Source organism: Plectropomus leopardus, chromosome 3 (assembly GCF_026936395.1).
Source record: "Plectropomus leopardus strain MGB_pleo_1.0 chromosome 3, ASM2693639v1, whole genome shotgun sequence".
In the NCBI taxonomy this organism is placed as follows: Eukaryota; Metazoa; Chordata; class Actinopteri; order Perciformes; family Serranidae; genus Plectropomus; species Plectropomus leopardus.
The window spans coordinates 26,277,226-26,298,736 of NC_142178.1; the positions used below are offsets into that span (position 1 = coordinate 26,277,226).

Consider the following 21,511-nt stretch of genomic DNA (forward strand, 5'->3'; position numbering starts at 1 on the left):
TTATACTGCAAAACTTGTGTGAGAGTTTGTGCGCAAATGTTTTGATATATAGTTTTGCTGTTGTATGGTCCCCAATCAATCAATGAATCAAAACCTTTACCATTTTTAATGGAGGCATGCAAGAAAAACTGTTTCTTCATGAATCAAGGTAATAGGACATAACTAATTGTTATACAATTAGTTACTTTGTTGGTGAAGTATTCCTTTAAAATTCTGGCAGTGTTTCACGCTTGCTAATACTGAAGTCTAATGCCTTGGAGGTAAGCATTTGCCAAACTAATTTAATTTATTGTAATGCATTTTTGTTTACTGCTAACCAATTTGTAATACAATTTTAAAAGGTGCCATATAAATAAAGTTATACTTTATTTGTGCTGAGACATTTTGAGTTTTGTTTAGTGTTTGTATTTTTTAAGAGGATGCATTTTAAAACAAATCAATATTTGGCCACTTTGGGAATCAAAGGCAGAAGTTGCCATGTACCAGTATCGAGGATTAAACTGTGACTTTTAATTCCTGAGGAACTCATTTTAACACGAAAAATCAATACAGCCAGCAGGCCTACAGGAATAACTGCACTGCTCTGCAATCAGGTGTTGATTAATGAAAAGAACAGGTGCTGGCTAATGTGCAGTGAGTAATTCTTTGTGCAAATCATAAAGAGGGTGCAAGTAGCAAGAATTTATAATGTCAGAGAAGAAAAGAAATAGATGGAACAGTCTGAAGCTATCCAGCTTGGGAACTATTTCACAAAGAAAAGTGTGACTGCTGACACAAATCTCACAAGTAAAATACGTCACAACTCACAATCAGCTGCAGACCATACACATTTAGTAAACCTTTACAAACAGCAGCAGGCAAAATCACCCATGGGTGTATGGATGGCACTGAATAAGTAAAAGATCCTGCAGCCTTGTTTCTTCTCATACTGTCTATGTACACACACTCTACATGCTACAGCTTAATTATTGGATAAAAATTGAGAAATCCATATTAGGCCAATTAGTTACAGATTTATCTCCATATGCAGTGATCACTGCATCTGAAATAGAATTTTGGCAGCATTACTTTACAACAGAACTAGAATAAGATTTCAGCAGTATTTTGTGGTAATACCCCACTTACCCATCTTATTTTTCATCAAACTAGAACCTCACCTTATTATTACATATAGTGACTCTGTAATTGCATCAGCTCAAAGTTGAGACAATAGGATGTTACACTGATTTTGCCCAACTGTTGAGTGAGATAATATTGTGAGCGGACTGTCTATTTTCTGCCCCATTATTACCTAGACATGTTTCCCCTTAAATTAAAAGTATTTTATTACAGAAATTAAACCATAGTATTACCAAGATATTTTCATTGTTTTAACTGTGATAGTATATCTGAATTTACAGAAAAGCAGTAGTATGTTATTGTTAGATAAGATACAGATATTCCTGCATGTATGGTATGGAGAATTAAATTGCTTCAAAAAGTCTTGTCTCACTCTGTGTCTGTACAGAATCTTTTCATTGAAAACTGTATGGTGTTATGTCAAGGCCTTGATCAGTGTGTGTTGAAAGAGGCAGCCCATTACCTCAGACACCAAAAACAAAGAACAAAGCCTAAAAGGATGCAGCATAGAAACACATCACAGACAAAAACAGTACTGGCAAAGAAATACTAACAGAAGACTTCCTCCTCGGTCACTGTAGCTTAACCTCCACATTCAGTGACTCAGTTGAAGTAAGAAAATCAGTTCACAGTTCACTTCAGTTTATGTGTAGGATTGCATGTGTGTGTGTGTTATGAGTGAAACTCACCAGGTCTGTCTTGGGCATGTCCTGGTAGTCTGACGAGTAGTATGTTGCTGTTTTCCCAAAGCCATTGTCACTAGCTGCCTTTGGTGGCTGAGCATGTTGTCGGTATGTAGCGCTCTTTGGAGTCCAGCAGAAGAGGTTAATGGATTCACGAACACAGCGCTCAATATCAATTTCTGTGCAAAAAAAAAAAAATGGGCAGAAAGAAGAAAGAATTTGAAAATGTAACTTAACAACTTTGGTGTTTGAGAGCCTGTTAGGAAAGTTGTGAATAGAGCAACCCTAATAATATATATTATAATAAGCTTGCAAACATTAACCTACACCCTCAGTCATCAGTTTTATGTTTGCCTAACTGTACAAGCAAACACAATCTTTTCGAGGGCTGCAGGAATGACAAATAAAATGTGGAAATAATTTAGCATTTTAGCACTCTCTGACTTCTAAAAGTCAGTCGTTTTTTTTAAATGTTTTTTTGTTGGATGCCTGAAGTACGGTCTGCAGTTAACACCAGTTTTAAATATTTTCATGTTTTGTTCAGAAGCATAAAATACATGAGTAAAAATCGCATCGCGAATTCTGAAGCTTTGGAGTGTCTTAAAAAAGGCAGTTGTTAACAAGTGGCTAAATGATATTACAGAACGTCATCACACAGACTTTATGTCTATTAATTGTCAAAGTAACAGAAATTTGCATCTGAAGCAGCTTCTGAAGACAGCAGCTTTTCCTACTTAAGGCCCATTTATACTTCATTAATATACAAAAAGACACGCCAGTTTCAAACATTGTAAATGTCACTGCCCTCATATTATATACATCCTTTATGACAGCATAAATAAACAAACAAACAAAGGAAATTGTGGGAAAGGTGATAATAATTTAGCTATACATGGAGGCAGCGTTGTAGACAACACTGGTCTGTGAGGCCATTAAATACATCACAATATGTGGACGGAGAATTCTTTTAACTTCATTACGTAGTTTGTTCCATTCAAACATTTTTAAAAAATCTTCATCTCCTACTGCGTTACAATGCCCCTGCAATCTCCTTTGGTACCGCTCCCTCTTGTCAGTATCCGTAGGCTTTCAGGAAATGTGCACAAATAGAGTCAAAATAAATGCAAAGTAGGCACAGAAGGTCCCATCTGTGTCCGTATACATATCTAACATGAGGCATAAATGCGGCCTTAGACACAGTGCTGCTTTGAAATAAATACTCACATTAGTTTGTTGACACGCTTCACAATGACAATACTAATGTTCTGATGTTTGCCAGGTATGCTGTTTGATTTATTAGCAAATATCTGCAGAACAACAGACAAACAAATAATCAAAGTTAACATTTTGACCAGATGGTGAGACTAGATTAAAACTCAGGATCACCAAAGTAATTACAATTCATCCTGAGGGGAACTTAACTCTGTACAACACAAATGACTACAGAATAGCTGTCAAGACATTTCACTTAAAAACTGAATCAACTCAGAACAGAGGGTATTCGCCTAATCTCTGAGTTATCAATTACTCCTGACATCATTTTACTTTTACAAATTATTTAACTGCGGTGAGAGAATCCAAAGTGAATGAATACAAATGTAATTCCCTCCCTGGAATCAGACATAAGCATTAAAGATTATGTAAATGGAGTGTGGGAGGTTTAGTAGCAGAAGTGAGCAGCTTGACCTTGGCATTTTGCTGCCATTAATAATTTTAAGTAGTCATCGAGCAGAGCTAGTGGCTCTTTAAGATAATAACTGGACATCGTCTAACTGATGTCCCTCATCTGAGCTCTTGTCCTGAAATAAGTTTTTAGTGCAAAGCAAAATGTTCCTCTCTTCCCCTCTAATGCCTCTCCAGCAGCATCCATCCTTCCTCTGGTTCTCGTGTTGAGAATAGAGAGGATTAGGGAACAGGGACTCACTGGATTAGTCGAGGATTTGGGTAAATTAGGAATTCTTTCCTTCACACTCTTTCACACTGACAGCCTCTCTCTTTTTCACTCCCCCCTTTTTTTTTCTTAGGATAATTTGTAAGTCTGTCTAATGACTGCTCCTTGGTATGACCTGCACCTGGCACAGGCTCAAGTGAAATTATATGAAAGATGTATCTTTCCCCTGCTCAAGGTCCCACAGCAGCATCAAGGTTAGGGGGCTGTCAGCTCTCTTGGGCTTGGACCTCACATACTCAGTTACAAGGTTCATTCCAGTGAAAAACACACTGGTGGTCTGAGATTCCTCACCGACAGCCTCACAGGCACTTCAGGGAAACACATTTTCCCTCCCTGGGGCGACGAATGCTGCATGCAATCACTCCTCCAGCTAAAAGAGGCAGGAATGAGGAAGAGGAGATTGATAGCAGTTTTAACAAGCCCTGGTCTCAGCTGGGCATTCCAAGGCAGCCAATTTTGTTAAAGAGCATTTTTTTTTCCTTTTTTTGTCGGTCAAAATTACATTTTAGTAATTATGTAGAGGCGTTGATTGTGGGCTGTGGGTTGTTGCCACAACAGTAGAATAGTATGATTAGTTAAGAGCAACTCGTGGGCTTTGTGAAATTGGATTGTGGTGCAAAGGAAGATAGACCTCACAATAGTGGAGATGAGAGAATTTAGTAAATTAAAATACATAAATAAAAATCTACTGCATAATAATGTTTGAACCACTGATAAAATAACAGACAAAACATTAGAATTACCCCTAATTATCAACCCGCAGACTATAAAGCCAACCACAGGTGCTCCATGGGTACATCTTTTCATTTAGTTATACGGTATTGCCATTAATTACATTTGGACAACACACGATGGAATGATACATGCTAGTGTGCTATTTCATTTCAAAATTGCACTAAAAGAACACTTGAGTGAAATGACCATTCAAATACCAATTACATACTGTGTATTATGCTGAAATAGTAAAGAAAACGTATTTTTTCTCACATGCCTCCATGGTAAAAGTGGAATCCTAAAAAGCCAAACATTCTTGATGAATTGACGTTAACAGGGACCAGATTTAACTTCAGCAAAGTTATATCAAAACATCAGTGCAGAAACTCTCACACCACTCTTGCAGTATAATCCAAGTATTATTTATCCAGTCATATGCTCAGTACTTCCCAAACACAAAACTTCCTCTGATGTGTAGTGGGCCATGAGCCTGGTTCAGCAATTATTTCGTATGACTATTAGTTGAGTTCAAACGCACATCATCTTGTGCATGGTACTGGCAAAGCATGAGACTGTTTGCATGGCATAGTTAAGAGACAATGGCCCCCTGGGCAGATATATGCAAAGGGGTCTACCACTTCTTCTACGCAGGAGCGACACACAGACTTTGTGGTGGTTTTGCAAATCTTAGTTGTCGTTATGCATCTTTTTGTGGGAGTTGTGTCTCTTTGCGTCTCATTCCAGTCTTTATGTGTTATTTTGACATTTGACATTTTACAAGTGGAGGCCAGGGGGCCCCTTGGCACTTAGATCTTGGGGCCTTTGCCCGGTAAGACAGTTAAATAATGTAGCTGTGACTGTTTGTATTGACATGTTTCAAATCTTATGTTTTGGCAATTTGTTTGGGAAGTACAAAGCATATGACTGGATAAATGGGACTTGAATTACACTGCAGGAATTCGGCAAGAGTTTAAAACTAGGGAAGGGTCACCTTTTTTGGATTCTTTGTCACTGTTTCACACCTATTCACAGATTTACACTACCACGTGGTGCAGAAATAGTATACAAATTATTATGTTGTGGGTGAAGTATTTTAACATGTAACAGACAAGTGAAAATTAAGAAAATGCTTTGGGAAGCCACAGCTTTGGTTGCTTTTTTTAACTTTTTGGTTAGGCATATCCTGATCCTTGATGCTGTGGCCAAATGATCTAGCCACACACACATGACGCACAGATGCACCAGAAACAAGAGAGGGGACCAGCGGCTGTGCCAAAGCATTGTCTAAATTATTATTGTCTCCAAGGCATGTTCACATATCAAAGGATTTTGAAGACTAAATTTGTACAGTAAATTAAAAAAGAACAGACTCACTGGATAAAATGTAAGATGCAGCTTCTGATTTAAATCAACTTGTTTCACCTTTTCAAAACAAATGTGTCATTTTCATCCTTTTTTTACTTTTATGAAATTGTGAACAGAGCAGACTGTCAGTCTCCTGAATGTGCCGATTGCACACCAGATCCACTCAGAAAAACTACATGATGACTTTTTTTTTGATTGTCATAAAACAGTCAGTGTCAGTCATCTTAACATGAGAACTTCTCCTAAGTAAAGCATAGGGAGCTCACAACAGCTCACTGGTTCTCTGAGGTCAGAGTTTTGTAGTCATAGTTTAACTTGATCACAATTGCTGGAGTGGATGTCAGACTATTAATACAATCAGCCCCAGGCAAATAGTGTCAGGAGGACACTATGAATAATACTCTGCTCCTCCTTGATGTTGGTTGTCTATAATTATGTCAATCTTATTTTATTTGCAATTTTAATTTTAGTTGCTCCAGAGCAGACTTTTAGTAAAAGTATAGAAATGTAAATAAAAATATGTCATGCCAAATTTGTCATGCACTTCCAACACTAAACCTTAAACATCAATGTATCATCTACTTTTCTTTCTGCAAGTGTTTTCAAGGTGTCCCTGTGTGCAGTGTTGCCTTGAGCACTTTCAGCATCTCATGGTTGTTTTTCTCAGAACTAAACGTCTATAACTAGAGCTCATCGCTTCTGTGCCCAGCTCTGCTCATTGAGACAGATGCTAATGTCCCGTGAAGGCAAATGCCGCTGCATCATCAGTAAACACACAGTTCCTGTCAGCCGGAGAGCCTCTCTGGTCCATTGTGAATCAATGAAGTCTCCAAACAAGAGAAAGTTATAGATTACCCGAGGCTACAAGACTAAGCAAATGGGAATCACAAAATGAGATTAATTGCCAACAAATGGCAGGCTGAGATGTATTGCTGGCTCCAAGGCAAAATGTTGCAGCACAGGTCGTACCTGTTTCACATTTAATTTTATTTCAGACTCTGATATACTGAGTGTGATATCATTCACAAAACTTTAGTGAAAATAATTCAGAAGTATTTTAGTCTTTGGTGTCAGATGGAGAGTCAAGATGACTCTAAATAGAATATTTGTCAAGAGAAAATTGTGTGACGGATGATGAGGAACAGGCTGCACAATATACTGTTTTGTAATTGTCACTGTCATGTCAACTTATAAACACACACATAAACACAAGACTGCAACATTGTGCTATGAATATATAATAATGACAAGTTTCTACACATTTTCATGGACAAAATTTCAAAATTTACATGACTATTCAAAGACCCATAATAAAATTTCAGTGACCACTTACAAAGTATAGCACAAACAGAACTGTATACTTTACACCAAATGTTAATTACTGTCAAGTAGCACAGTCTGGGCACTGTCCGAGGCAGTCTGCAAACACTATGTAGCAGTAGCGCTGCTAAAGCGGAGTGACAATTGATAGTTCGTTTGTCCTGGTGGTTGATTTGTTCGAACAAAGAAAGCTCCATAACTTTAGGCCACTATGCTCTACTTTCAGGGCAGACAAGTTAAATTTAAATCAAAATATGCACAAGCACTCTGAGTGACAACAGAACACTCAAGGCTGTCCATGTCAATTACTTCATTTCAAATATGCAGTAGAGTTTAAAAATAATAGTGGGGCATGGGTATGGAAACATATGACCTCTATTCAAAAATAATTCAAGCAAGCTGGAATACATGGAGGGAGAGATGGAGGGCAGGGCGAAAATGAAGGTAGGTATATGATTTGATTTGATTAAACAAAACATCACACATTCATGCATGTGAGAGCTACATAATGACAAAAGCTAACCTACAGAAAATAAGTTTGTTGTTGTCATATGGAAAGTAAATCATGGAAGAATAATGTAACAATAAATTCATTATGCACAACAAAATGTCATGACTTTTCCAAAACTTTCAATGACTTCTACTAATTCATGACTTTTCCAAACCTGGAGAAGTGAGATTCCTTGACTATTCTAGTTTTCCATTACCGTGGGCACCTTGTAATAATATAGTAGCAGTAGTCATTTTTATAATTAAATTCTCTCTTTAGGAGCTATTTTTTCTGATGTGCAACATGATGTGAACTCTCTGGCTAACGAGACAGAGCCCTCGGTTTTAGGCAATATTTGACTGGTCAGAATCTGCACTCATGCAAGTGAGGTTTATTAAACTAGCGCTGCCGTACAACTTTGTGTGGTTGAAGGAGGAAAGGGTAAGAGCAGATAAAAGTGAAAATGCCAGGAGGAACTGTTTTTGGAGTTCTTGTTTTGAACATTTACTGTGAAAATCTAGATGGTCAGGGATTTATTTAGTTTTGAGTTTTTCTGAGTTATCTAAAAGAGTATCAGTGTCATTCTTTTGTTTCACTGGTGTCTTTTGTTTTCAGTTGAATGTCCAATTTGTACAATTAAAAATGTTCAAATTAATTTTCTTTCATTTTTTACATTTAACAAGCAATTAGTTATGTTTTAGCAGTATGCTGAAGGCAGCAAAAAGGTAGAACTGAGCATACACGTTTGTTTATCACAAGTGATATCAAAGTATTTAACAACATGAATGCATATTGCATGTTTCCCTCATATCATGCAGTTCTAATAAGTTATGTGTATATATATATATATATATATTGACAGTTTGGGAAACCAGCGGTGGAACATGACCTTATAGTCTGTATCGCATCCCTTAAATCTGCACCTCTCCTCTTCGTTGCAGTATTGGCAACTATAGACTTCACAACGTTATGTGTAATAGGCTTGTCACTGAGAATTATTGTCAGTGGTCCTATTTACTGCCTAGAAGGAGGGAAAGAGAGGAGTGTGTCTGAATCATTTAAGAGCCACTGTCCTGTAACGTTATCTTGACCGTTAACTTTTATTCTGACAATCGCAGACAGGAGTGGAAAGAGAGCAGACTAGTTTTTTTTTTAGTTTTTTTATTTCACGACTAAATGTCAAGCCTACTAATGTGTTGTAAAGTTCATCCACATCTCTGAACTTCGATTAAGACAAAACGTATAATTCTTGCTCCTTTACTTTTATAGCACCAAGACTGTCATAACAACTAAATACAGGCTTCATCATGCACAGGCTAAAATTAACAGAAATGTAAATTATGGTGAATCGTAAGGCGTGGGACATGATGTGCTCCTGCTGAGCAGGTTTAGTCACATAACTGCAATACCATTCATATTGAACTGTTCTTTTAATCTAAATACTTTTTATCTTTTATCCACCTTCTTTAAAATAGCTATTTCCTTTTTGATTTCTCAGTCCTTGAGCTCAATGAGCTAGATTGAGCCTATTTCTCTTCTTTTATAATGTCTAGCCAGCATCAAGGTTTGCTTTTCTGGCTTCACGCTTGCAGTATCTGTAGTTACAAGCATGTGGAGCATGTGGAGTCTGCTCCGAAACAAATGAATGTAAGCCTCAGTTGTATGAGGATATCAATTCTGCACGCCTGATGGCAGGAAGGAGCAGGTGCGAGCAACAAATCACAAGATATCTACCATAACTCACAGTCCATGTCTGTGTGTGTGTGTGTGTGTGTGTGTGTGTGTGTGTGTGTGTGTGTGTGTTTGGGGGTGGGGGTGGGGGGTGGGGGGTGGTACTCATAACTACATGAATGAATGAGGCAGAGCACATACGGACTGACCTCCAAAACATTGCTTCCAACAAAGGCTGACAAGGTCTATTAGAAAACTTATATAACTTACTTATGTAACACCAGCCCAGTTAGAAAATTACAGCCCAGTCACTAAGCTATCTTCTTTTATCCAAAATCCTTCAGAAAATATAACTCATGGAGTTGGTTGAGGTTTATAAAATTCTAAATAATTTTCAATCCAGTTTTTGCCATAAGCATAGTACTGAGACCACATTATTAAGTGTGAGACAAATGTGGATATTCCATTTTCATTTATTTACCTACTACCTCAGATACAATCAATCATGCTATTTTCTTTTTCTCTTTTTCTTTTTTATTTATAGAGCCCATTATCACAAAACATGGTCTGCCTCAGAGGGCTTTACAGTGTGTTTTACCCCATAGGTTGCATAACGGTGGTGGCATGTTTGGTACAGCTTTTAAACTGGCTTCATTCTAATTTGACAAATAGATATTTTATTGTTTCTATGAGCAATTATGCCCTCCTCAGCTCCCCTGCTGTGGGGAGTTCCTCAGGGGTCAGTCTTTGGACCAATATTCGTCTAATTTTGCACAAATGCTCTGGGTCATTTGTTTAGCCTCCTTCAGGATATTTCATATCACTGTTAGGCCAATGACACGCAGGTCTATTTCTCTGCCAAACCCAATATCCAGAATCAACTGTCCTCCCTCTGTGATTGCAAACCTGCCAGCAAAGATATGATGTCTCTTAATTTCCTCCTGACATAACAGGAATTAACATAACAGAAATTTTAATTGGTCCTGATGACTTTGCCACTGCAGTTGTTCAGTTTATGTGTGCTCTTCAATCAAATATCAAACACATCGCTACGAATCATTTGAGCATCATATTATCCATTATCCAGCTTGTCCGGTCCCGTTTTCTCAGCCCACTCACCAGAAAATATTGGCATTGTACATTTCTAAAAAAAACTGAATATGTTACATTTTGCACATTTTAAATGAATCATATTAACATTTTTAAAGATACATAATGTTTGAGTTGACTCTGTCATAGGGAGGTGGAGTAGATGGCGGATGGTGTTTCACTTGCCAAGCTGCAGATCACTGTTCTGACAGCAAAAAAAAAAATCAAATCACGGTTTTTACGCCTTCACGGGACGCAGTTTTTACAGCGGCTTTTCAGCCCCTAATCATGGACATTTAAAGCAACCTGTGGGCATGTTTCCTGTGGTGTTTCAGCCACCAAATGTGGGTTGTTTTTAAGGACTCATCACAGTGTCCCAGCAGCTATTTAGCCCCCAAGCAGGGGGTTTTATAGATCTCCATCTCTGTCTAATGTTTTGCTTCTTTTTACTTTGATCTGTCTCTAATGGTGCTGTGTTTTATATTGTTATTTGTTTACATTTGCTATATTTATTGGTTTATATTTTGTTGTGAGTGTGAAGCACTTCTTAACTGTGTGTATTTGAAAAGGGTTGCATAGATAAAGCATTACTAAGTTACTTACTTTCAAATTTTTGCAGGAATTTGTTCATGAACCAAACAAAACTTTCCGATGATGGTAGCACAACTAGAAAAGTCAGGAAATCACCAAAGCCAGAGTCTGAATCATTGATGGAACAACTGACAGACAGACACTGGCACTGCCATAAAGCTATTCAAGCATGGCTAAAAACAAACCCTGCACATTCAATGGCAAGAAGCCTACAGTAGTAAGACCTCTACTGTCATTTAGTGGAGGTGATAAATATTGTGCTGAACTGTTTGGTGCTTGAGTGGATTTAGCAGTTCATAACAAGTTATATAATACCACCTTGTGGACAAGAACATGGCTGGAAACTTAAGTAAACTGTTTGAGTTCAGTCTACAGCCCAGAATTCAGTCCTAATATAGTTCACAGAGAGTGCCAGACACTACGCTGTAACTACCCAGGTATACACAAGCTGCGATAATAAGACTGGAAGTGATATACAGAAACGAGCTGGCAGCGGTAGACACTCCCAGAAAATCTTGCCAAAGAAGCGGACTGCAGCTCTAGGCCAACATATTTTACCTTTATAAGGAGAACTGGCTCTCCTTCTCCCTTCAGCTTCAATCACATGAATCTCTTGGACAGTAAAACATAGTGAAGTATGGCAACGTTGAATTTAGGCAGAAGGGGAGGCTGCTGGCCTTAGTTTACAGAGTGCTCCAGCATGCCTTTTGGACAAATTGTCCCTGTCTCTATTGGTTTTAAAACCCCAATGTCATTCTGCCTTTCAGCTTGAAAAAAAAGAGGGCTGAGCAGCATTTGGAAATAGAGTTTTAAAGGAAAATGTTTGAGCTATCACCGAGGTGAGAGGTACATTCTGAAGACATATATTATGAATGCCGCTCTTGGATTTTATGTCAACGATACTCTGCTGAGGTAATCTCTTTGTGCAACTCAAAAGGAGTGGTAAAGAGGGCGAATGAGACACTGTTAGGAGTTTTTACTCTGTGCGGCAAAAATATAAAAATCCCCAGGGCAATATGTCAGTGTCAGCCCATTCAATGTTGGACTTGGGGTCAGTCTGTTTAAAGTTTTTAACAAATACATGTAACTAAGAGCAAAACTGATAAGTATTAATTTCCATCAAGCTTGTATGATTAGAATCTAGCCACTGAATTCCTCGGCCTCCGTATGTGTCTTTTTTTGATAAAGGAACCAGAATTACTCTTCTTGACTACAATGCACTGAAACCTGCTTGGACAACCATACTGTTGAGTTAAAAGACTGTATTACAATATGTACCACCCCAACACCCACACATACACCTCATTCCTGCACCACAGTGACATTTCACTTAGGTGGCGTAATGAGAGGTCAGAGACCTGTAATCTGCAAAGTGCATCATCATGTTTCGAAAGTGTGAAAAAAAACATAAAGCAATTGCAGGTGCATCACATTTGGTATTACTTGTGCTGGAATTCACTCTTTTTCTACTATCCTTCTCTCTTACCAGTGCCATTTACCACCACCTCACTGTCTCCCTTTGTTAGTGCAATTTGTAATACAAATTTCTTTGTATCATGGACTGTAAAGGCCATGACACACTGATGGTCAACTGTCAGTCAATGATTGGCTGTCAGTGAGCGTCTTGCCCTAGTTACTGCTGTACCACACCGTTTGCCATCATCTGCCCTTGGCTGCCTTACTTCTAGAAAATTCAGCATTTGTATGATGTTTACAGACAACAGCCACCTGCTGGTATGAAGGGGTATCTCCTCTGATGCAGGCGCGAAACGTATGTGCTGGCTGGCTGTCTGTTGTGGACTTTTCCGTGTGTTCATGTACAACTTTTTGCCCAATACACAGGTGACATGAGGCAACAAAATAGTAGGTATTTGTTCTGCTACGTCTTTAATGTCAGTTTGGTCTATCTAGATAGACAACATGGCAGCTCCCCCAAAAGCCAAAACATCTCATTCCCCCCTGGTAGCCAACTGCAGCATCGATCATATACCCTGATACCTTCACAATAGCAAATAGGACATAAGCTTAACTAAAAACTTAAACTACACAAAGATGGTTTTGCCATCTAAGTTAATTCTTATCATGGTGATGTGTGTTCAGGAGTTAATTTTTCTGATATGTTATATTGTTATGTGATATTTTGCAACATACTCTTAATTAAACAGAATCAAATACAAAACCATATATGTGATGCCTATTAATCAACCACAAAGTTCGCTTCTGCGCAGACTCTTGCTCTAAATGATGCTATCACAGTAAGATGGGAGCATCGGTATCCGCAATATTTTTCCTTCATTTCTGCACAGTTGTCCATCCTATCCTATACAGTCTTTTGTTGGTATTAGCAAAGCATGTACCGATTCTTCAGGCAGCCTGCTCGCCTAACATCCCCATGCTAACGCATGCCGTTATTTATTTGCATATATCTCCTGTTGTACATGAGTAATCCTGCATTTTTGGTCCAGAGCTGAGTGAGTGCCATTCCGTTTTCCTGTTTCATGTCTGATATCACCAAGGAACCTTATTACTTCAGTGGTTTAACATACTATACACACTCAAGATAGATGTAAAGTGGGGAAAGAAGATTATAAGTGATGGAAAACGCCGGAGAAACATAGAGGTTGTGATTTCTGTGGCAGACAATTCCCAGGGTGCAGCGGTTGACTGTTCGACAGATGCAGAGCAGAGCGTGACACGCCTAGAGCACATCAAGGAGGGAGTGTATCTGTAGGAGAGCCGAGCTGCCTGCTTTGAGGATATCATTAACTCAAAACACATCAGCAGACATTAGTACTCTGAGGAAAGAGAAAACAACCTCCTAGAAATGCCAGTTGCTCATACAGATGGACAATCTTTGAGTCACATATAGTGAAGATGGAAGGTGTGATTTTCACTTGTGTATGACAGCAGAGATATAACAGCTGAATGTATGCAGAAAGTAAACCATAAACAATGCTTTTAAACTGATGTTTATATTCAAGTAACATTTGGCTAAGTATTGCATACATCTGAAAAGAGCGACAAAAGGAAAGTAATGGCATTTACAAAGATGTAAATGCCAGCGCATATTCTCACCTGGCAGGTCAGAGAAGAGCAGGATGCACTCATTGAAGCCATTGGCCAACAGACGGTCCCTGAGCTGCTGCAGTATAGCCACGCCGATACAGAAGGGGAAAGAGGAGTTACCCAGCAGCAGTGTGTCCCACAGGTGGAAGATCTTGTGCAGTGGGAATACATCTGTATGGCGGTAGCAGAAATAAACACAACAAAGGGGAGATTTTACGAAAGGACTGAATACGAGAGTGCCTGATAAGACAAATCCCTGGAGGGCTGTACAATAGGATCCTACAAGCGGGACAATGGCATGCAACACGCGCACAGTGAGAAATAGGGGAATCAGTTTGTACATAATGAGTGTGATTTGCATGTGCATAGCCCTTTTACTTAACACAGCTCTATGGCTTTAAAATGGGAAGCTCACTAAGCAATATTGTGCATTGGTGAGGTTGCCTGGAGGGATATTTGATGTGGGGGAGGCAGCTGGGAAAATGTTTTTAAGGTGGGTGTTGTTGTGGAAAAATGACAGGAAGAACATCAGGGGGCTGAGGAGCTTTAGAGCAAGGAACCTGCACAGGTTATTTCGAGCCAACTAAAACCACATCCTGATAATGCGCCCCACTGCAGTTATTATTTCAGTCATATTACTTTCAGTATTGGAAAATTTAATGTTTCCTCCCTGTCGAGATTTATGCATGAGAACCGGTACTGTCCACCTGTTTCTATCATCCCGCGGTTTGGTGAAGGTGGCTGCTGGGCTGGACACGAGTGTGAGTGTGTGTTTGGAGTGTGGGGCCGAGAGAGCAGGAGTGGTGAGAAAATGCCTCGGAGGGTCCGCACCACATTAGCAGTCAGCTGGGCAGACTCAGTGCATGTGAGTGACAGTCAGTGTGTCTGAGTGTGTGTTTGTGTGTCTCTATGTGAATTGAAGATGACCCTCCAACCTTGTCTCATATTGGATTGGGGACATTAGCAGTCAGAGGGGCACACCTCCTGAATACTGGACTCACACACTGCCTCAGGGGGAGGATAAGGGGTAAAAGGGTCACACCTCACACTCTCCGCCCCGGGAGAAGTCTCTGTGTGTTTAACTGAAAAATGAAATACCACACAGCAGAGGGCTAATCAAGATCAGTTTGGCTGCAATAAATGTAAATCACAGGTTGCGCTCTTTCTATAAGAGTCTGCAGATCACAGGCCAAAGCAACTATCTAAAATTATATCAAGATGGCAAAAAGCTATTCAAACAGTTTTGCTGTATGGTGAACCTCTACCAAGGAGACACCGTGGTTAATTGCACATTATTTAATTTGTAACAATAATCTGTGACCCCAGCTACTATGCTCATATATCAGAGCCCCCACTGCACCCTGTGGAGGATAAAAGTGTAATGCTGCCATCAACTGACGAACTGCATGCTGAGAACCCACCAAAAAAACTTAACGTAACTCTGCTGCAGCACAGAAGGTAAATGCATTCACATGCTAAATGAAATCAACAGATTTACACTATAAAAGGTATACTTTGCCGATTTCCAACCAGCTTTTTATCATAACAGTGTGGGTAGTATCTGTAAATGAACTGTGGTAAACTTCCTTCCATCTTATCAGCGCCCAGATCTCCCTGCACATTTGCCAGCTCAATTCTGCAATATGACATGTCATCTGGCAGATTTAGCTGGCTCTGGGGCTGTTGATGGAACTACAGATTTTACTTCAGCTTTTTTAAATGCCCACCATCACGGACACAGAGCATACCAGTGGATTGAGAGAGAACCTCCTCCGTATTGCCTATTTCTCAGCACAAATATCTTCAAAAAAGTATTTGAATGCACTGCTTAACTGTACTATGACAATTTGTGAACAGGAAGTGGGCACCGTATTGGTTTTTGTATTATAAAAATGGAAACTTAAAAAACGGGGATCAAACGATAAAAGTAATCAGTGCTGGTCATGTATGAACCATGCTTCTGTTACTGATTTGCTTATTCTATTCATCTAAAATGTTTTCACAGACATATTTTAGCTTCGAGTTAAAATTCAGGATTATTTGATACCATCTGACATATTGTTTTAAGACAGGAGCATTTTTTGGTCCAGCGTGTTTCAACATCTTGAAACAGTGGCACTGCAATCGTAATTCACAATTGAAATGAGTGACACCTAAACTTATGCTAACTAATGAAACTACTTTATGTATTCCCTGTACATAATTGGGGTGACAAAGCGTTTTAAACAGCATGTAACATAATGCAAAGTTGACATTACAAGCTACACTCTTATTTTTTTCGTCTTAACTGAATCAACACTTTTCAACACCAATTCAAGCTTGTATGTCTCAAAAGCTGAATGTTGCAAGCTTCACAACAGCGGGCAGATACTGCAGGGATATTTGAAAAGATTCTACGAGAGTGTGTTTTCACTTAATTTGTACAACCCCTGAACTTCACATATGAAAAAATATTTTTATAGAGAATAGCTCTGCCAAACAGTATTTTTTTTTGTATTTTTGGGAATAAACTAGGAAAAATGTTTATGGTGACCTCTCCATCCACAGGTGCTCTGGAAGTTATATTACAGAGGGAAAAAGATTCTCGAGTGTGATGTTATACATGAAATCCAATTTAGGGTACTCAGGACCATAAAAATAAATAAGTCTTTAATAAATATGGGCACAACGAATTGTAAAAATACATCAAATCTCCTCAAGGTTCTCCTGAGGAAGACACGCTTGCAGATAAGTGCTGATGTATTTTTATAATGTATTAAATCCATATTTATGAAAGCCTTTTTATTTTTACCATCCTGCAATGGAGTGCCTGGGATTGATTTTGTCTGCCACCGCCTATCTGTGGATCTTGACATGCTGTATTTTTTCCTTCTTAATGTTTCCCTTTAAAGTCTTCTCACGAACTCCAGGTTAGAATACATTAATTGCATATTTTCAGCTGACTGAAAAATCATGACAATGTAATCAATATTCCTGAAATTGCTGTGTGATAATAACAACCCTCCCAGCACCGACAATGGCTTCTATACAATATTTCACAAAAATATCTCAGGCACAATTGGTGTTTATTTTTCTATCTTGGTACATTAACAGTCCTGTGACTCACTGCTTAGGGGTGGGAAATGGTGCAGACTGGCCCACAGGGAGCGCTATAATAAGCCTGTAAAGTCTACAGCTCAGTTCAGCCACACTGTTCAGTAACAGAGTCAGAGACGTGACACTTGGTGCAGACATGTATCTGCATACAAAAGACCTTTGCCTTTAAAGACCACTGTATAATGTCCGCCATCTCTTTCTAAATGGCATTTTGGATTTGAGGAAAAATCTATTAAAAGGTCCAGTGTGTGGGATTTAGGGGCATCTACTGACAGAAATGGTACATAATATCCATAACTGTTTTCATTAGTTTTAATCGCTTGAAAATAAAAATTGATGTGTTTGCATTATCTTAGAATAAACCGTTTATGTCTACAGAGCGGGTAATCTTCTGCAGAGTCCACTTTGTTGTCTCAATTGTAGCCCAGAATGGACAAACCAAACACTGGCTCTCAATAGCACCAAATTCTACCCAGTGTTAAGCACCACCGCTTTACATGACAAAAATCACAGGTGCATTACATTACAGAGTAATTACTTCACTTAATATGATTTTTTAAAATTTATTTATTAGCACGTACAAATCCAGCATTTAAATTGCACAGTATATAACTACCGGTAACAAAATGTACTTAAGAATGGCCCATTTTAGGATTATTTCAATTTCATTACTTAATTGTCACTGTGGGTATTGAGTTGGTTTTATCTGCTGTACTTTTGGGTAGTTAAATTCATGTTCATAAGTGGTAGATGAATAAATGGAATTTGTAACTCTCCACCATTGGTTTTTTTTCAGTCTTAAAGAATGACTGACCTGCAAAATTATCATTTGTATAACAATTACTTAACAAGTTACCTTGAATTTATGAAGAAAACATTTTACATTTTATTTTTATTGTTATTATTATTGTTATTATTATTATTATTATTATTATTATTGTTATTATTATTATTATTATTATTATTATTGTTATTGTCATTTTATGGCATGCCTTCACAGTGAAGGAGGAATTCAAAAAAGGCAAACATGCTTCATGAAATGAGGTCATTGGGGACTAAACTTAACAACAGTAAAACAACTCGTGGAGAATAACTAAAGTCTAATTTATCCAGTCGTATGCAAAGTATTTTCCAAACCCATCCATCTTTACAGTATTGCATTACAGTATAAAACACTTAGGCATACAAGTAGTGTGCCCTGAGCGTGCCTAAGCACATGCATGCGTATGAGCTCTGCTTGAGCAGAGTTCAAACGCATGCCAGGCACACAGATCGGCCATGCATGAGACTGTTTGTACTGACGTGTTTTTAAATTGTAATGTTTTAGCGAAAATGCATGTGTTTGGGAATTACTGAGCATATTACTGGATGTATATGACTTGCATCATGCTGCTTGGGTTGTGTCAGAATTTGTAAAAAGATGTTTTGAAAGAGTTTTGCTATTGTTAAATGTGGCCTGTTTACTTGAGTTTATGTTCAAGAACATTGGCCTTTATGGATTATTCGTTTAACATAGAGGATAACAAAGTTTTGTTCACAAATTCAATGTAATATGTGGTAAGTGATTTATAAACAAATGGTCATTCTGCAGGTAAAGCATTCCTTTAGCTGCAAAGGCAGTTCAGTAAATCAACTGGACTTGACATAAATTTTTCACATATCTTGTTATAGATCATTAATGAGCGAGCAAACTATCCACTGATGTAAACTGTAAGATTTAGTTGAAAGCTATGAAAAAGCTTGTAAGTGGACCTTGAATTACGCTTTTTTTTGTAAAAAAATATTTATGATGTCTCTCTCTGGTGCTCCTGAGCTTTTCCCACAGAGAGGAGAAAAAAATGCTGCAGGCTGATTTAAAAATGTGTCCAGATAAATACAAAATAAACATAAATAAAAGATGAGCTGTTGAAAATCTGAGGTAGTGTTGGACTAAGCGGTAGAGTCCTTTCCCTTCAGAACTGGAATTAATTAGCAGCTGGAATAAAGGTCACACAGAGAAAAAACACAAAAACCTACAGAACAGGTCCACACTGGACCCACTGACCTTTTCACTCTCTTTTATTGATCCTCTAATTGAAGCAGACTCAAAATACCCCCTGAAAGTTTTGAATTATACTCAATGCCACATCATACCCACACTATGAGAACAAAGAAAAGCGACTTACGTGTAAACATAGTCAGGAACCATGGAATAGCATAAAGCTGTGTGGTGAGAAAAAAAGACACAAGATATGAGCACATTTGTGAGATAATGTAGCATTCATTTGTATGCAGTATTCAGTATGTCGAGACAAATTGCTAAGAGCCCAAATGAAATAAATGAACTGCTTTCTCACAAGAGAGATTTCTTTAAGAAATGCAGCACACATGGCTGCACATCTCTACAGCCTCTGAGAAACAGAAACGGCAATAAAGAGGAAACTGCTGAGTTTGGGTATTAGTCAATGGGGAGAAAGCTAACAATGAATCTCATTATACAAATCTTGTCATCCATCCTTCTTTTCTCTTCTACTTCACTCTCTCTCCACACTTTTTTCCCTGGAGGGGATGCATAAAATTGAAATAAAAGAATACGCACACACACGCCCCCATTAACCACCTGTTATAACACCTGCCAATTGCTGGCCACCATCACTGAGGCTCTGTTAGCAAAGGGTCTGGAGCAGAGCGTGCTGGAAGACTGGAGCTTATCTCGGTCAGTTAATTGATAGCTAATTGCGTAGGAGCTGGTGACGGTAGACCTCCTCTGTGCCCAGGAGTGATGACCAGGAGAGAGAGCCAGTGCAGAGTCTCAGTCTGAATTTTAACAGTTTGGTAGCAGTACTGTGAGTCCAGGCAGATTGGTTTAGTGCAGGTATAAATGGCAGACCCAGGAGAGCAGATGTGGCGAAATTGAGACTAGTCTGAATCAAACCACTGGCCACATGCAATCTGACTCTCTTGCTTCAGGCATTACTGGAGCAGAGTCCTTGAACACCACAACATTTCCAAAGATTACTTGTGGTTTCTGCGCGCTTGCACAAGACAAATTGTATTTCGTTAGCCACATTTTGGTATGCAAATATGGGAAATCAAATATGTTTCATACTGCAGAGACATTTGGTGTTTTAGGGCCGATGGATTTATTGCCTCAGTAAAACAACAGTTCAGTGTCCTCTCAAGTTCACAGAGGAAAAAGGGATTTATGGTGTGTAAAGTCTAATTGCTGGGATTGACATCAAGCATGAAAGCTGTATCAACAAAGCTTGTTCCAATATCATCCTGGCCTAACAATGAAAACAGGCATACAGCACAAAGTCTCCTTTCAAAGGCAAGTCAGTGCTGGTAGTGCTGTACATGCACAGTACGTGTCGAGTCAGCATCATCACAGCATGCTTTTCTTTGAAGAGCAAAGTCTGAGAAATGGATGAGTAGGATGTTAAAAAAATGACAATGGGACATCTGTTCAAGGTAAGACATTTGTGCAACCAGACAAATTAACTTTTCAAATGTTTTTTTTATATAAACACTTTAAAGAAGCAGTGTGTAGAATTCATAGGATTAAACGGCAATCAGTCGTGAGGATCCCAGATTGCAACCAGCTAAAAAAGTGTTTGTTGTTCAGAAGATTTTTACTCAGAGCTGAATTATGTGCCGGTCTCTTTCTTTCCCAAAAAAGGTGATTTATACTGGTAAAAACAGTGATTAGAGCAGTCTCAAGGTAAAAATCAATGTTTATCCAACCCTGTTTAGCAAATTGCAAATGGGCCGTTAGCCCAGCACCTGCGAACATGTGCTTATCTTTTTCACTGATAACTTGACAGAGAGTTGCTCCTAATGACAAAATTCTGAGAAAATTCTTAGAATGATGACACTGTCTAAGAATTACCCCTTAAAGTTAATACTAGGTCCTCATAAAGATAAAAGTTATTACACTTAAAGCCCTTAGCCCTTAAGAGAGCTACTGAGTAAAAAAACATGTTAGGAGTAGGGAGGAGGACTTTTAAGAGAAGAGTTTCTTAAGCAAAGGAGAAAAATGGTAGAAAGCCAAAGAGGCAGGAAAAATATTCTCAATATGCTGAATGACACTAAATTAATAAAATGCCACAGATTGGATGGTGCAGGGAATATGTTTGTGTTCGATCTCGTTAGGGATCCGCACAGTATTTCCATCACATAACGCTATATCAACAGAAAGAAAGTGATCACAGCACTAAAATATTTGGAAAACTGGAAAAATGCTACAGTGCAGCAGTGATGACTTTGGTCTGTCTTAACCTTGCATCAGCAGAGGGATCAGTCATCAGTCCAAAAATGACAACACTTTCACAGTCTCATGTTATCACATTTTTAAAAGAATATGGCATACCTGGCAAC

General features: G+C 38.6%; 1 protein-coding gene across 2 annotated transcripts in view; it reads right to left on the reverse strand.

Annotated features, from left to right (window-relative positions):
* Positions 1–21,511, reverse strand: part of tbck (TBC1 domain containing kinase) — a 61,226-nt gene that overhangs the window by 24,455 nt on the left and 15,260 nt on the right. For both annotated transcript variants that reach the window (XM_042485272.2, XM_088075964.1), the window contains exons 21-23: positions 19,321–19,357; positions 14,069–14,230; positions 1,809–1,981 (exon numbers count right to left, since the gene is read on the reverse strand). In XM_042485272.2, coding sequence (XP_042341206.1) covers positions 1,809–1,981; positions 14,069–14,230; positions 19,321–19,357 — 372 coding nt within the window. The remainder of the gene's footprint in view (positions 1–1,808; positions 1,982–14,068; positions 14,231–19,320; positions 19,358–21,511) is intronic.